At 41.6% G+C, this 16,320-nt stretch overlaps 1 protein-coding gene across 1 annotated transcript in view; it reads right to left on the reverse strand.

Moving 5' to 3' along the window:
- Window positions 1-15,993, reverse strand: part of LOC126291872 (uncharacterized) — an 89,617-nt gene extending 73,624 nt beyond the window's left edge. Inside the window, exon 1 of the mRNA XM_049985592.1 lies at window positions 15,790-15,993. Coding sequence (XP_049841549.1) covers window positions 15,790-15,884 — 95 coding nt within the window. The 5' untranslated portion in view covers window positions 15,885-15,993. The remainder of the gene's footprint in view (window positions 1-15,789) is intronic.
- Window positions 15,994-16,320: the final 327 nt, after the last annotated feature.

Consider the following 16,320-nt stretch of genomic DNA (forward strand, 5'->3'; position numbering starts at 1 on the left):
AACCTATACTTCTCATGCAGCGTCTGACCCGGAGCGGGCGGCTGCAAAAGGTGTCTGTATCCCATGTTAGGGGCGGCCTCCAGAGCTGCGGAAGGCAACGGAATGCCACTGCAGATTATCTTCCCTGCATAAAGCAGTCTCCATTTTATGCACAAAAAATGACATTCTCTCATGTTAAATCAGTGTCCGAAGGTAAAATAGTCCCCCATTCGGATCTCCGGGGGGGGGGGGGGGACAACTTGAAAGTAGGCAAAAAATCAAAACGAGAATTGGTACCTGGAATGTCAGAACTCTGCTACAAGCAGGAAAACTAGAAAACCTTAAAAGAGAGATAGAAAAGAATCATATGGACCTCGTAGGAGTTGCTGAGGTAAGATGCGATGGTCATGGAAAGTTGCAGTCAGATGAATATGTATTCTACTACTCAGAAGGAGAAATAAAAGGAATTAATGGAGTAGGAATGATTATGACAAAGGAATTGGCTAAATGTGTTGAATATGTAGACTATGCAAATGACCGGATTATTGGTGTAAGGCTGAAAGGAGCACAAAAAGATTTACTGATTGTCCAGGTATATATGCCAACTTCAGAACATGATGACCAAATTGTACAGGAAACGTACAACGTAATAGAGAGAATAATGGACAAAAATAAAAAACGCTGCAAAATAGTAATGGGGGACTGGAACGCCATTGTGGGAGAAGGGAAAGAGGGAAACATAGTAGGCAGTCATGGTCTTGGAAAGAGAGATGGCAGAGGTGAATGGTTAATTGACTTCTGCAGGGAAAGGCAGCTGATAGCGGCAAACACATGGTTCAAGTACCACAAGAGGAGGCTCTACACTTGGAAATCACCAGGGGATAAATACAGAAACCAAATCGATTTTATACTGGTAGAAGAAAGATACAGGGATGGAATCAAGAAGGTGCACACATTAACAGGTGCAGATATTAATAGTGACCACAACTTACTTATAGCAGAAATAGAAATAAGAATGAAAAAACCGAAGAAGGCGACCATGGTGAAGAAGTGAGATTTAGAGAAGATGAGATCCAACAAAGAACAAATTGCAGAAATGCTGTCTCGGGACTTTCTAAACACATTACGAGACAAAGAAGCACCTGAAAATGCGAACGAGTACTGGAATATGCTGAAAGAAGGAATCATTAAAGCAGGACAGCAAAATATAGGATATGCAAAAGGGAAAAGGTCAAAAAACCCATGGGTCATACAAGAAATGATTTCCAAGATGGAGGAGAGAAGAAAATTGAAAAACAAGAACACTGAAGATGCGAGAAAGATATACCGAAAGTTAAATAATGAACTGTGAAGAGAAACAGAGCAGGCTAGGAAAAAATGGCTAAAAGAGGAATGTCATGAAATTGAAGAACTGGACAGGAAGGGAAGATACGACTTACTATACAACAGAGTAAAGACTATGACATGGGAACAAAACAGAGCTGGAAGTGCTACTATGGAAATTTTGAGTAAAGACGAAGAGGTAGTGTACAAAGAGCGTGACGATGTCCTCCAGAGATGGGAAGAATATTTAAAAGAGCTATATGATACAAATAGCAAACCAGAAACTCCGGAACTTGAATCACACAACAGTGTAAGTGATGACGAGAAAGGACCGACCATCATAATGGAAGAAGTAAAGTCTGCCATAGCTGCAATGAAAAATGGCAATGCGGTAGGTACAGATACGATACTGGGAGCAATACTAAAATGCTTGAACCACAATGGAATAAGAGAAATATTGAGGTTATGTAATAAAAAATATGACAGTGGCGAATGGCCTGAGGACTTTCTGATAACAGTAATGATTCCATTACCGAAAAAACAAGGAACCAAGAAATGCAGCGAGCACAGAACAATCAGCCTCATTTCACATTCAGCCAAAGTGATGTTAAGAATAATTAATAAAAGACTTGAAAAAGTAATGGAGGAGAATCTTGGCGAGGAGCAGTTTGGCTTTAGACTGAATACGGGCACCAGAGATACAATAGGGCTCCTACGAATCTAGGGAGAAAGGTTTATTGAAAAAAGAAGATACCTATATAAGTGCTTCATCGATCTAGAAAAGGCATTTGGCAATGTGGTTAGGGACAAGCTGGCGACTATAATGAGGGAAAAGAGAGTGGACTGGAAAACCAGAAGACTTATAAACTCATATCTTAATCAAAAAGTTTCAGTTAAAGTGAGAGGAGAAAGTACAAACTGGATCAGACTAGGAAAAGGAGTAAGACACCTACTCTTTTCAACCTCTACTTGGAAAATATGATTGACCAATGCTGATTAGATGACAAAGGAGTAGAAATTGGAGGAAGAAGAGTAGGGTGTTTGAGATTTGCTGATGACATGGTCCTTCTATCCACAGGGGAAGAAGAATTACAGGATTTGGTGGACACCATTGCAACTAACGGAAAAAATATGGAATGAAAATTAAAACAAATAAAACAAAAGTATTGGCACTAGGAGGAAATAAGGAAATAAAAATTATGGTGAATGGAGAAACACTAGGAGGAAATAAGGAAATAAAAATTATGCTGAATGGAGAAACACTAGAACAGGTGCAAAATTTTAAGTATCTTGGAAGCAGGATAGACACCGACTGGAACTGCACCACAGAAATTAAAACAAGGATAGCAATGGCAAAAGAGGCGTTTTACAAGAAAAGGAGAATCTTCTGCAGCGGTCTGGACAGAGAACTCAGAAAGAGACTCATAAAATGTCTTGTGTGTTCTTCTATATGGCGCTGAAACATGGACTATGAGGAAAAAAGACAGAGAAAGGCTGGAGGCTTTTGAGATCTGGACATGGCGGAAGATGGAAAGAATAAGTTGGATGGACAGAGTAAAAAATGAAGAGGTACTGAGAAGAGCGGGAGAGAAAAGACAGTGACTAACTAGATGTAATAAAGAGAAGAAAAAGAAATTGGATTAGACATATATTAAGAAAGAATGACAGACTGATAAAAACAGTTTTAGCAGGTTATGTAGAAGGGAAAAGGAAGCGAGGAAGGAAGAGATCCCAGATACTGGATGACATGATGGACGGTACAACATACAGCCGCAGCCTTAAGAAAGAAGCAATGGATCGCAGAAAATGGAGAGGAAAAGGACCTGCTAATATAGCAGATAACTGATGATGATGAATTGTACCAACTTTCCAATACCATCGTCACAGAAGGCAGCCTCCTGTGCTTTTCGACAATTTTCTACACTGGACTGCTGCTCGTTGTCTGCGCCAAAATATTGTCTTCACAGCCAGTGGTTTATTTAAGCAGTGATGAAAATCAGGCTGGGGTGTATGGTGGGTGATCAAACACCTTCGATAGAAAATGTTGCAGGGGCGTCCCCATTGGCCCTGCAGAGTGCTCTCAGTAATTGCACTGAAGAAGAAAATGCCTTAAAGGTACGGTATGTGGGGTAGCATGAAATCAGGCGAAATCTCTTAGCGGGCGCCCATACTTGGCAGAAAACACTATTGTTCTGGCCATCTTTACGTGCTCACTGTGTGCTCAGAAGTGAAAAGAGCGACGTGGCGCGATCGACAGGGGCGCTACAGACCCCGCCCAATACATCTGTGCAAAGCTTCATCGTATTTTCAGAGTCGTTTCCACTTCGCGACCAATTGCGCCTTAGTTTCCAAAATGCCTTCTCCATAACAGTATGCAATGCGTGGCTTATTTGGAAACAAATTTATTACTTTCACTCATGGAACTTCCTGTTGTCAACAAATATGCCGGCTTGAATCTTAGCCTTCAAGCTTGAATTAGGCACTGCTCAGTTCTGTCTCGGGTTTGTTTCTTCAGAACTGTTCGTGGCGCATTAGCATTGATATCAGTATTAATAGATTTTCTGATGAACAATTCGATATCGTCTATGGATTGACTAAATGCCATGGGAGAGCGACAGAATGGTGCTACGCTGAGCTGTTCCCGCAGTGATGGCAACCACACCTTGCTACTTCCTGTACATATATATGTCTGCAGACAATGGCTGTGGGGTAGGAGGTAAGCAGAGAGTAGTTGCTTATTACAGTGTCTGCCAACACCAGATTATGACATTGATAAGCATGACACTGCAAATGGCTATGGAAGTCAAGCAACGACACGAGCTGGCATCACATGAAATTAGTATAACACAGTCCATTATACAAAAACAATATCAACTCGATCCTTTGTTAATGAAACTATATGGTTCGAGGGACCTTATCAAGTCTCAGAAATCTATGATGTATATATGCAGACTGAAGTGGCAAGTTAATATTTGTACCAAGGCCAGGACTCGAACCCAGGGCTCCTGCTCATTAAGCAGATGTACTAAGCTGTAAAAGTAACTTCGGGTGTACGCTAGAAAGCGTTTTGGGAACCTTGCCTTTGAGTTCTCCCTCGGGCATTGGTGTGTGTGTTGTCCTCAGCGTAAGTTAGTTTAAGCTACATTAAGTAGTGTGTAAGCCTAAGGACTGATGACCTCAGCAGTTTGGTCTATAGGAACTTAGCACCACCACCACCAGCTACCACCACCATGAAAACTCTAAACTTCCTGTTAACCATTAATGACTAAATGGATATCAATAATAATAACCTCAGACTTTTCGCAGATGATTCAGTTATCGATAATGAAATACTTGGGCCATTCCGAAATACTTTGGACAATATTTGTGTATTTTAATTTTTCAAGAAAGATGTGAAAGTGGCGTATGAACTGAAAGATAATTCGCTTATTACTGTATAAGTACGTTCCAAATATAACAAAATTAACCACCAGAAATTCGTGCACTAAAGCTAATGTAACAGTAAACATGAAAACTAACCGCGGGAAGAAGGAGGGGGGTTGTAGCTGCGTGGTTTAAGGCACCTTGCTACGGTGCACGCGGCTCCGCCGTCAGAGGTCCGAGTTCACCCTCGGGCATGGGTGTGTGTGTATAGTGCTTAGCGCAAGTTATTTTAAGTTAGATTAAGTAGTGTGTAAGCCTAGGGACCGATGATCTCAGCAGTTTGGTCCCACAGGAACTTAGCACTATCACCACCACCACCAGCTACCACCACCACGAAAACTGTAGACTTCCTATTAAGCATGCGACATTAGCTTGTTTTTCTTCCCAGAGCACGAGGAAGTTTGTACCATTGATAGTTGCAGCCACAATTCCTGAATTGCAGCCAGCATTCCTGAATCCAATCCAGCACCATTGCCTAAATTATTCGAAATGGCTGCCAACAATCTGTTTGGATGTGTGGTTCTAGTCAAATCAAATGGCTCTGAGCACTATGTCATCTGAGGTCATCAGTCCCCTAGACTTAGAACTACTTAAGCCTAACTAACCTAAGGACATCACACACATCCACGCCTGTGGCAGCATTCGAACCTGCGACCGTAACAGCAGCGCAGTTCCGTACTTAAGCGCCAAGAACCGCTCGGCCACAGCGGACGGCGTAGTTCTAGTCACATGCCTATCAATCCAAGATGATTTTTCTCTGCCGAATCTGTTAAACGATGCCTTCTGAATTGAGTACTTCTATGCTGTAATTGCATCATCAATTGAATCTACCTGAACAATTAATTCTGATCTAATTGCGTTTATTTCTGAAATATTCAATAAATTCATAGAATAACTAAGCCATTACTCTTACTCTATAGTGTTCTTGTGGTATATTTCAATCATTTTTGAAGCTTTATGCCAATTAAATTTCTTACAGATAAAATGTCACATGTCTAGTGCACACTATCATATACAATAACATATAATAAGTAGAAGAAATGTGGAAATACAGTTATATTAGCGTGGAAAGAGATAGAAACATGCACATTGTTTTAAAATGAGGCCGCGTTCATTATCAATACGTCCCAGAGATGGCAGCACCGTATGGCAGATGGAATTTTACCGCCAGCGGCGAGAATGAGAACTGTTTTAAATACTTAAAATGACAACGTTTCCCTTACTTGAACAACGTGCAATCATTCGTTTTCTGAATTTGCGTGGTGTGTAACCAATTGAAATTCATCGACAGTTGAAGGAGACATGTTTTGATGGAGTTATGGATGTGTCGAAAGTGCGTTCGTGGGTGCGACAGTTTAATGAAGCCAGAACATCGTGTGACAACAAACCGAAAAAACCTTGGGCTCACACAAGCCAGACTGACGACATGATCGAGAAAGTGGGGAGAATTGTTTTGGGGGATCGCCGAATGACTGTTGAACAGATCGCCTCCAGAGTTGACATTTCTTTGGGTTCTGTGCACACAATCCTGCATGACGACCTGAAAATGCGAAAAGTGTCATCCAGGTGGGTGCCACGAATGCTGACGGACGACCACATGGCTGCCCGTGTAGCATGTTGCCAAGCAATGTTGACGCGCAACGACAGCATGAATGAGACTTTCTTTTCGTCGGTTGTGACAATGGATGAGACGTGGATGCCATTTTTCAATCCAGAAACAAAGCGCCAGTCAGCTCAATGGAAGCACATAGATTCACAGCCACCAAAAAAATTTCGGGTAACCGCCAGTGCTGACAAAATGATGGTGTCCATGTTCTGGGACACCGAGAGCGTAATCCTTACCCATTGCGTTCCAAAGGGCACTACGGTAACGGGTGCATCCTACGAAAATGTTTTGAAGAACAAATTCCTTCTTGCACTGCAACAAAAACGTTCGGGAAGGGCTCCGCGTGTGCTGTTTCACCCAGACAATGCACCCGCACATCGAGCTAACCTTACGCAACAGTTTCTTCGCGATAACAACTTTGAAGTGATTCCTCATGCTCCCTACTCACCTGGCCTGGCTCCTAGTGACTTTTGGCTTTTTCCAACAATGAAAGACACTCTCTGTGGCCGCACATTCACCAGCCGTGCTGCTATTGCCTCAGCGATTTTCCAGTGGTCAAAGCAGACTCCTAAAGAAGCCTTCGCCGCTGCCATGGAATCATGGCGTCAGCGTTGTGAAAAATGAGTACGTCTGCAGGGCGATTACGTCGAGAAGTAACGCCAGTTTCATCGATTTCGGGTGAGTAGTTAATTAGAAAAAAATCGGAGGCCTTAGAACTTGAATGCACCTCGTATTATGTTTATATAGCGTCTGTTCTTCTTTGCAGTTTTTCTTTACAGTTTGTCACCTGCAACTATATACAACTTACTGTAGGTAAAACATTTACGCTAAAATTACGATTTCCAAACTGTTGTGGCTATGCATGAGAATAAGTTATGTGAAGCGTTGTGTGTGTGTGTGTGTGTGTGTGTGTGTGTGTGTGTGTGTTTGTGTCTGCATCTATTTACATTACGTTTCACTTATGGTTTCTTTTTTTGTTATCTTCATCATTGTCAAGTTCAGTGTTTTGAGTTGTCACTGTCCCTGACCCTATCACTGTCAGCCAGCTTTGATAACAAGATGGCGGACAGTGGAACAGTAGAAGGTGTGAAAACAATATGGCAGACAGTGGAATAGTTGAAGATGTCATTGGCGGTTGTTTTTAATTTCTCACTGTGGGTGTGTAAAAAAAAGAGCGAATGGGGAAGAGAGAGAGTGTCTGAAAGAGAGAGAGAGAGAGAGAGAGAGAGAGAGAGAGAGAGAGAGAGAGAGAGAGTGAGAGAGAGGGAATGAGAGAGTAGGTTTCAGGATTTATCATTATTATTATTATTATTATTATTATTATTATTATTATAAATATTTATTTATTTATTTTTAGTTTTGTGTGTTTTTATGGATGTTTGTGTCTGTGCGTGCATGTTGGGGTGGGGGGGGGAGGGTGGGGGGAGTTCTGTAGGGTGGTGTTATCCACTAATTCTTTGAGGGCAGAGAAAAGAACCCCAGCGCAGAAAGCTTGTTATCACAGCTGATACAGTGACAGTGACAACTCAAAACACTGAACTTGACAATGAAGAAGATGATGAAAAAAGAAACCATAAGTGAAACATAACCTAAATAGATGCAAACACACACACAACCTTTCACATAAACTATTAGTCTCAAGCATAACCACAACAGTTTGGAAATCGTAATTCTTGCGTAAATGTTTTGCTTACATGAAGTTGTATATAGTAGCACATGACGAACTGTAAACAAAAACTGTAAAGGAAACCAGACACTAGATAAATGTAATACAGCAGGAAAACCACACCATGTGGTAAGAAGGTATGAATACACAATTTGACGTGTTCCTCAGAAACCTGTAATTATGATTTAGAAACTAATATTTGTATGTATCTAAACAGTAAAGAACATTCTTTATGTTTAACAGCCATAACAATAAAAAACAATGATGTTGCTGTAACTGCAGTGAAACATGTCCGGGACAAAAATCAAAATCGTGTTTTGCTAAAGGCGGACGCCACTCAAAAACATGTTATTATTAAAGTAAACACACTTTACATTTCAGATGTGTTAGACCCATGGCTCTACCCTTCATTCGATCCCTGCGAAACCCTACATTTCAGCAGGATAATGCACGACCACATGTTGCAGGTCCCGTATGGGCCTTTCTGGATACAGAAAATGTTCGACTGCTGCCCTGGTCAGCACATCCTCCAGATCTATGACCAATTGAAAACGTCTGGTCAATAGTGGCCGAGCAACTGGCTCGTAACAATACGCCAGTCACTACTCTTGATGAACTGTGGTATCGTGTTGAAGCTGAATGGGCAGCTGTACCTGTACACGCCATCCAAGCTCTGTTTGACTCAATGCCCAGGCGTATCAAGGCCGTTATTACAGCGAGAGGTGGTTGGTCTGGGTATAGATTTCTCAGGATCTATGCACCCAAATTGTGGGAAAATGTAATCACATGTCAGTTTTAGTATAATATACTTGTTCAATGAATACCCATTTATCATCTGCATTTCTTCTTGGTGTAGCAATTTTAATGGCCAGTAGTGTATATCTTACTCTAACGCAAACTATCTCACGCTTGAAACTCTACGATTAGAGGCTATATCACGCAGCGAGGTCTGCAGACATTTGGTAGTGCAGCTGGATGAAAGAATTTCATAAGACACATCGAGGAATTCACAGAGAAAGTAGTAAAAATTATGCACGGCCTGGTGCATGGATGCTTTTAGGGCATACGAAAACAGTGTCTTCAATGTTATAGTTACCTTTGCAGCCACTGTGTGGGCACACTGGCTGCAATTGTAAAACTTCACATCGATTCTTAGATGACCACTTACTGGGTTCATCGGTACAACACCTGTCGGTAATGATGGGGATCTGCCCCATCGACATTAGTGTACGATAAAGAGCAGCATGCTGCTGGTTAAGTCGAGGCAGAGTCCAGCTGCTCCTAGTTAGTACATGGCTGAATATCACTCAGCGAGTCAATACACTGCTTGTAACTTAGGCTGGTATTGCACTATCAAATTTCTTTGTCAAATTTATTTGTAAAATTTACTTTGTCTAAGATATTTGATGGTGTAACAGCAACTTTGTCAAATTTCTTCCAGTATATGATCAAATTTAGGGCCTCGATGTAGATTTGATCAAAGAAATCGCTTGTCTTCTGTTCACTGCAATGTGACATGTTACCACATGGAGCGCTAGCATCGCTGCAGCGCTCTGTCGTCTGTAGTGATTTCATTGCTGGTAAATACAATTGCTGTGTGCCGACAACTACAAAATTAATAGAGATGTGTGAAGCTGATGAGGTGCTTTACAAAGTTAGACACCCTGAATACAAAAATAGATTAAGAAGACTGGAGACCTGACCTGACCTGACCTAACCTAACATAACATAACATAACCCTCTCCTGTAGCAAGGAATCGGAGTGTTACAGTGAGCCTCTCTTCTGAAGATGTAGCTGTTCTTAAATGAATATTGTGCTTTGCGATATGAGGATACCCTTCACTGAGCATATACAGAAATGTATGCTCATCCATTCCTAAGTAATTGATGTACTACATGACGTCTTGCTCTGCAAGTTCACGTAACACGTTTTGTTGAATGCTTTTATCGTGTCGTCGTAAAACCCACGCCTTCACACAGATTAGTTTAGCTTTTCGTTCAATAGACCCGTGCTGAGGAGATCCTCGTGGATGTGGAATATGCCAATTTTTTTTAAGCTGAAATAACAACACTAATAGTATGAATAAATACAATACATCATTTGTTTCTGTTAAAAATTTCGTCAATGGAGTAGAAGGAGTTGGCCACTAGTAAGTCTTTCAGGCTCTTTTTTAAACTGATCTTTATTTGTAACTAAAATTTTTATGTTTGTTGGCAAACTATTGAAGATGAGTGTTCCTGAGTAGTGGACCCCTTTTTGAACTAAACTAAGTGTTTTTAAGTCCGTGTGCAGATCATTTTTGTTCCTGGTATTGTATGTATGAACTGAGCTGTTTGTTGGAAAAAGAGATATATTATTTAGGACAAATTTCATTAAGGAGTAAATATACTGAGAGGCAGTAGTTCTTTGAAGAGGTTTCTGCAGGACGTCCGTGTATTTACTCCACAAATAAATCGTATTACACGCTTTTGGACTCTGAAAACTTTTGTTTGACTTGAAGAGTTACCCCAAAATATTATACAATATGACATTATGGAATGGAAGTAGGAAAAGTATGAGAGCTTTTTCATTTCTATGTCGCCTATGTCTGCTAACACTGGAATGGCAAATACAGATTTGTTAAGGCGTTTCTGCAGTTCTGTGGTGTGCTCCTCCCAACTGAATTTATTATCAAGTTGTAATCCCAGGAATTTAAGACTGTCAACCTCGTATGTATGGTTCCTTCTTTTTCCCCCACTATTTTTCCGCATGTGCACACAATGCAATTGCGGTACGTGCAACTGCTGCGGTTAATAACAATTTGTTGTCAGCTATCTTGAACTTTGACGAAAAATTTGATGACAGTGTAATACCCCTTCTAGCGCTACGTCAGAGATCTTTGTCAAATATATTTGACGGAATACTTGTTCACATACTTGATCAAATCTTTGACAAAGAAATTTGATAGTGTAATAACAGCCTTATGGAAACAAAATAACTCATCCCAAACCTTCTTTCACTGCGCCTACCTGTGAAAGCAGGTTACCACCATCCTTTCCGAGGGAAACTGGCAATGAGTGAACTGGGAGAGTGGCTCCTTAGACAGAACCAACTCTACTTCCGCCCACCCAACAGTCGCCTCTTGCAGTACCCGTGCAAGAAGAACAGCATTAGGAGAACAACCTTGAGCGACACCAAGACTGCCGATTGCCACTGTCAAGGTTCTTGAACACAGAGATACATGTTGACGGGTTTTGTTTTTACTTTCACTTCACTGTTCTTGCTTTCTTTCTTTTCTGCTTTTTCTGTTAGCACAACTGCGGAATTTAGTTGTAGATATTAATATTATACAGGGTGTTACAAAAAGGTACGGCCAAACGTTCAGGAAACATTCCTCACACACAAAAAAAGAAAAGATGTTATGTGGACATGTGTCCGGAAACGCTTACTTTCCATGTTAGAGCTCATTTCATTACTTCTCTTCAAATCACATTAATCATAGAATGGAAACACACAGCAACAGAACGTACCAGCGTGACTTCAAACACTTTGTTACTGGAAATGTTCAAAATGTCCTCCGTTAGTGAGGATACATGCATCCACCCTCCGTCACATCGAATCCCTAATGCGCTGATGCAGCCCTGGAGAATGGCGTATTGTATCACAGCCGTCCACAATACGAGCACGAAGAGTCTCTACATTTGGTACCTGGGTTGCGTAGACAAGAGCTTTCAAATGCCCCCATAAATGAAAGTCAAGAGGGTTGAGGTAAGGAGACCGAGGAGGCCATGGAATTGGTTCGCCTCTACCAATCCATCGGTGACGGAATCTGTTGTTGAGAAGCGTACGAACACTTCGACTGAAATGTGCAGGAGCTCCATCGTGCATGAACCACATGTTGTGTCGTACTTGTAAAGGCATTTTGAACATTTCCTGTAACAAAGTGTTTCAAGTCACGCTGGTACGTTCTGTTGCTGTGTGTTTCCATTCTATGATTAATGTGATTGGAAGAGAAGTAATAAAATGAGCTCTAACACGGAAAGTAAGCGTTTACGGACACATGTCCACATAACATCTTTTCTTTATTTGTGTGTGAGGAATGTATCCTGAAAGTTTTGCCGCACGGTTTTGTAACACCATGTATATTCAGTGTCGAACTGAAAGAGAAGGATGTTGAGTCAGATACGCAGTAACAGGCAAGCAAATAAGTAAAAAACTCATCCACGCGAATACTGGACTGGTTAACCGATTCCGCCTCAGTTACACGATACACAAACATTTAGAATACAAAAAAACATATCTGCATATTAACACAAATACGCTGACACATTTTAACACACATAAGACTGCCTTTGGAGAGAACCTTGCATTTCGTCGTCCAGATCTTTGAATTTAGATTGTTGTAAAGAGGTGCAAAGTTTGGAATTTATAAATGTACTTTGCTCATTTGTACTGCTTAAGTGGTAAGAAATAGTAGTGAAGGTGGTCCTGATGCAGTACTAAGCGCAGTGAAAACAAGCCTCAACTATGAGTGTTGCATAAATATATGCTTATACACTACTGGCCATTAAAATTGCTACACCACGAAGATGAGGTGCTACAGACTCGAATTTAACCGACTGGAAGAAGATGCTGTGATATGCAAATGATTCGCTTTTCAGAGCATTCACACAATATTAGCGTCGGTGGCGACACCTACAACGTGATCACATGAGGAAAGTTTTCAACCGATTTCTCATACACAAACAGCAGTTCACCAGCGTTGCCTGGTGAAACGTTGTTGTGATGCAACGTTGATGGAGGATAAACGCGTACCATCACGTTTCCGACATTGATAAACGTCGGATTGTAGCCTATCGCGATTGCGGTTAATCGTTTTTTTCTTTTTCGGATGAATCCAGGTTCTGTTTACAGCATCATGATGGTAGCATCCGTGTTTGGCGACATCGCGGTGAACGCGTGTATTCGTCGTCTCCATACTTGCATATCACCCGGCGTGATGGTATGGGGTGCCATTGGTTACACGTCTCGGTCACCTCTTGTTCGCATTGACGGCCCCTTGAACAGTGGACGTTACATTTCAGATGTGTTACGACCCGTGGCTGTACCCTTCATTCGATCCCTGCGAAACTCTATATTTTAACAGAATAATGCACGACCGCATGTTGCAGGTCCTGTATAGGCCTTTCTGCATACAGAAAATGTTCGACAGCTGCCCTGGCCAGCACATTCTCCAGATCTATTACCAATTGAATACGCCTGGGTACTGATTTCTGAGGATCTATGCACCCAATTTGCGTGAATATGTAATCACATGTCAGTTCTAGTATAATATATTTGTCCAATGAATACCCCTTTCATCATTTGCATTTCTTCTTGGTGTGTCAATTTAAATGGCCAGTAGTGTATAAATGAGAGCAATGTACAGGGTGTTCAGTTTATCTTAAGACATAGAAACATCTCGAAAACTACACATCTGATCCAAACAATTTATAATTAACATTCGTTCATCTCAGAGCGGAACACCCAACGATACCCAACTCAATTCACCACTCACTTCGTGCGTTTGTGAATGTCTGTCTGTGTGTGTGTGTGTGTGTGTGTGTGTGTGTGTGGCGGGGGGGGGGGGGGGGGAGGGGGGGGAGAGTGAACAACTTTGGAATCTTAAATGGGAACCCTCATTTTTTATGGCAGACTCGGATTCTGCGGAAAAAATATATAAGTTTAGTCTGAAACACTTTTTTCTTTTCCCGACAGATGGCGCTGTGACCGAGTGCTTGGGTCATCAATTTAAAAACAATCGTGTCGTATACGGTTTCTGATCACGTCTCGTCGGAACTTAAAGAAAGAGACTTATCGGTGATGGACGTAAACCAGCGGGTAGAGAGAGATTAAATAAATGTAAATTAAAGATGTTTTTAATAGAGTCCACAACGTAACTCTGTCACGAAATGGTCGCATGTAAAGTACATCAGCGGAAAGGCACAATCAATACCTTCACTGCACGATAGCAGTGGTGATGTTAAAATTCTTCGGCAAAGAAGACGAAGTAAATATTCCAGAATTCACATCAAGAACAACTAAAAACAAGTGTATGTTAAAAGTGGGTATTCTCAGTATATCGAAGCAGCGTAAATCACTTGATAAAGGCACGGTCTCCGGTCCAGATCGTATTCCACTGAGGTTCGTTTGAGAGTACGATGATACAATAACGCCAACTTAGAAATAATCCCACTCGCTCGCTCGTAAAAAGATCCGTACCCGAAGACAGGAAGTCACACCAATACCCAAGAAACGAAACAGGAATAATCAGCTGAATTACAGACCCGTATTACCAACGTCAATTTGCAACATATACTGTGCTCGAACATTATGAATCACATCGAACAAAACGATTTATTGACAAATAGCTAACACGGATTCAGAAAATATCGTTCTGTGAAACATAACGAACTGTTTATTTTCACGAAGTAATAAGTGCTATCGAAAGGGGATGTCGAATTCATTCCACATTTCTAGATTTCCAAAAGGTTTCTGATACCGTTCCTCAGAAGTGACTTCTAATCAAATTGCGCGCCGACTGAGTATCGTCTCAGTTGTGCGACTTGATTCGTGATTTCTTGTCGGGAAGGTCACAGTTCGTAGTAACTGACTGAAAGTCATCGAGTAAAAAAGAACTAACATCTGCCGTTCCCCAAGGTAGCGTTACAGGCCCTTTGCTGTTCCTGATTTACATAAACGTTTTAGGAGACAACGTGAGCAGCCCAGTTAGATCGGTTGCAGGTGATGCTGTCATTTACCGTCTTGGAAAGTCATGGATGATCGAAACCAATAGCAAAATGATTTATATAAGGTATCTGTATGATGCGAAAAGCGGCACTTGACTCGGCCGGGATGGCCGAGCGGTTCTAGGCGCTTCAGTCCGGAACCGCGCGACTGCTACGGTCGCAGGTTCCAATCCTGCCTCGGGCATAGATTGTGGTGTCCTTACGTTAGTTAGGTTTAAGTTCTAGGGGACTGATGACCTCAGATGTTAAGTCCAATAGTGCTCAGAGCCATTTTTGACTCCAAATAATCAAAAGCGCGAAGTCATCCACATGAGTAGGTACTAGGAGAATGCGCTAAATTTCGGTTACACGATAAATCACAAATCTAAACGGTGTAAATTTAACTAAATAATAATTATGCATTACGAATAACTTAAATTGGAATGATCACATAGATAATGTACTGAGAAAAGCGAAACAAAGACATCGAATTATTGGCACAGTACTTAGAAAGTTCTACACAGCTACTAAAGAGACTGTTTAGACTACGCTTGTCCGCCCTTCTCTGGAGTACTGCTGTGTGGTGGGGAATCCGAACGGTCAGGATTGACGGAGGACATCACAAAAGTACAAAGAAGGGCAGCTCGTTTTGTATTATCGCGAAATAGGGGAGAGAGTGCTACGGATATGCGACTTGGGGTGGCAATCATTCAAGCAAAGGCGTTCTTTGGTGCGAAAGGATCTTCTCATGAAATTTCAATCAGGTTTCCCCTCAGAGTGTGAATATATTATGCTGGCGCCCACCAACGCAGGGAGGAATGATCATCATAATGAAATGAGAGAAATCGGAGCTCGCACGGAGAGGTTTAAGCGCTCGTTTTTCCCGCGCGCCGTTCGAGTGTGGAACGCTAGAGAAATAACTTATAAGTGGCTGGATGAACCCTCTGTCAGATTCTTAATTGTGAATTGCAGAGTAAACATGTAGAAGCAGATGCAGATGAAAGAAGTGGCTGTTTATATGTACATATTAAAGCAGTGAACTTACGTTTCGCGATGTCGCCGACTCGTCGTATAACACAGACACTGAGGACTATCGCTGCTCTTGTCCGAACCTGCAGAAGCTTGCAGCACGCTGCGCATGCGCTATGCTATTTTCCTGTTATTACGTCAGCACACGGCGGCCTCCAAGTCGCAACTGTCGGCGCAGTGCCTCGTATCACATCTGCCCTTCCTGCTCCTGCATGTGTTTGTGCGTTTATCTCTCCTACGACAGACGATCAGCGACCACGTCGTGCCGGGACGTGGAACTATGGATTTTTCATTACGCCACAAAACTCTCACGCGTTTGTAACACTGTCTGCCAATCTGCAAAACTAGAAATGTAACATTTCCAAGCGCGACGGCAAATACAGAAACTTTAGCAACTACTTTCTTTCCACCAATCTGAAACGTAGAAAGGTCTTGATCGCATAGTTCTTTATTGTTAAGCGATTCAAAATTTCGGCTTCACACTGAAGCTGTGAAATAAAGTCCACAAGGAAATTAACGATAGCAAAAACGTACATAATAACATAAG

This window comes from Schistocerca gregaria, chromosome 9 (genome assembly GCF_023897955.1).
Source record: "Schistocerca gregaria isolate iqSchGreg1 chromosome 9, iqSchGreg1.2, whole genome shotgun sequence".
Taxonomy (NCBI): Eukaryota; Metazoa; Arthropoda; class Insecta; order Orthoptera; family Acrididae; genus Schistocerca; species Schistocerca gregaria.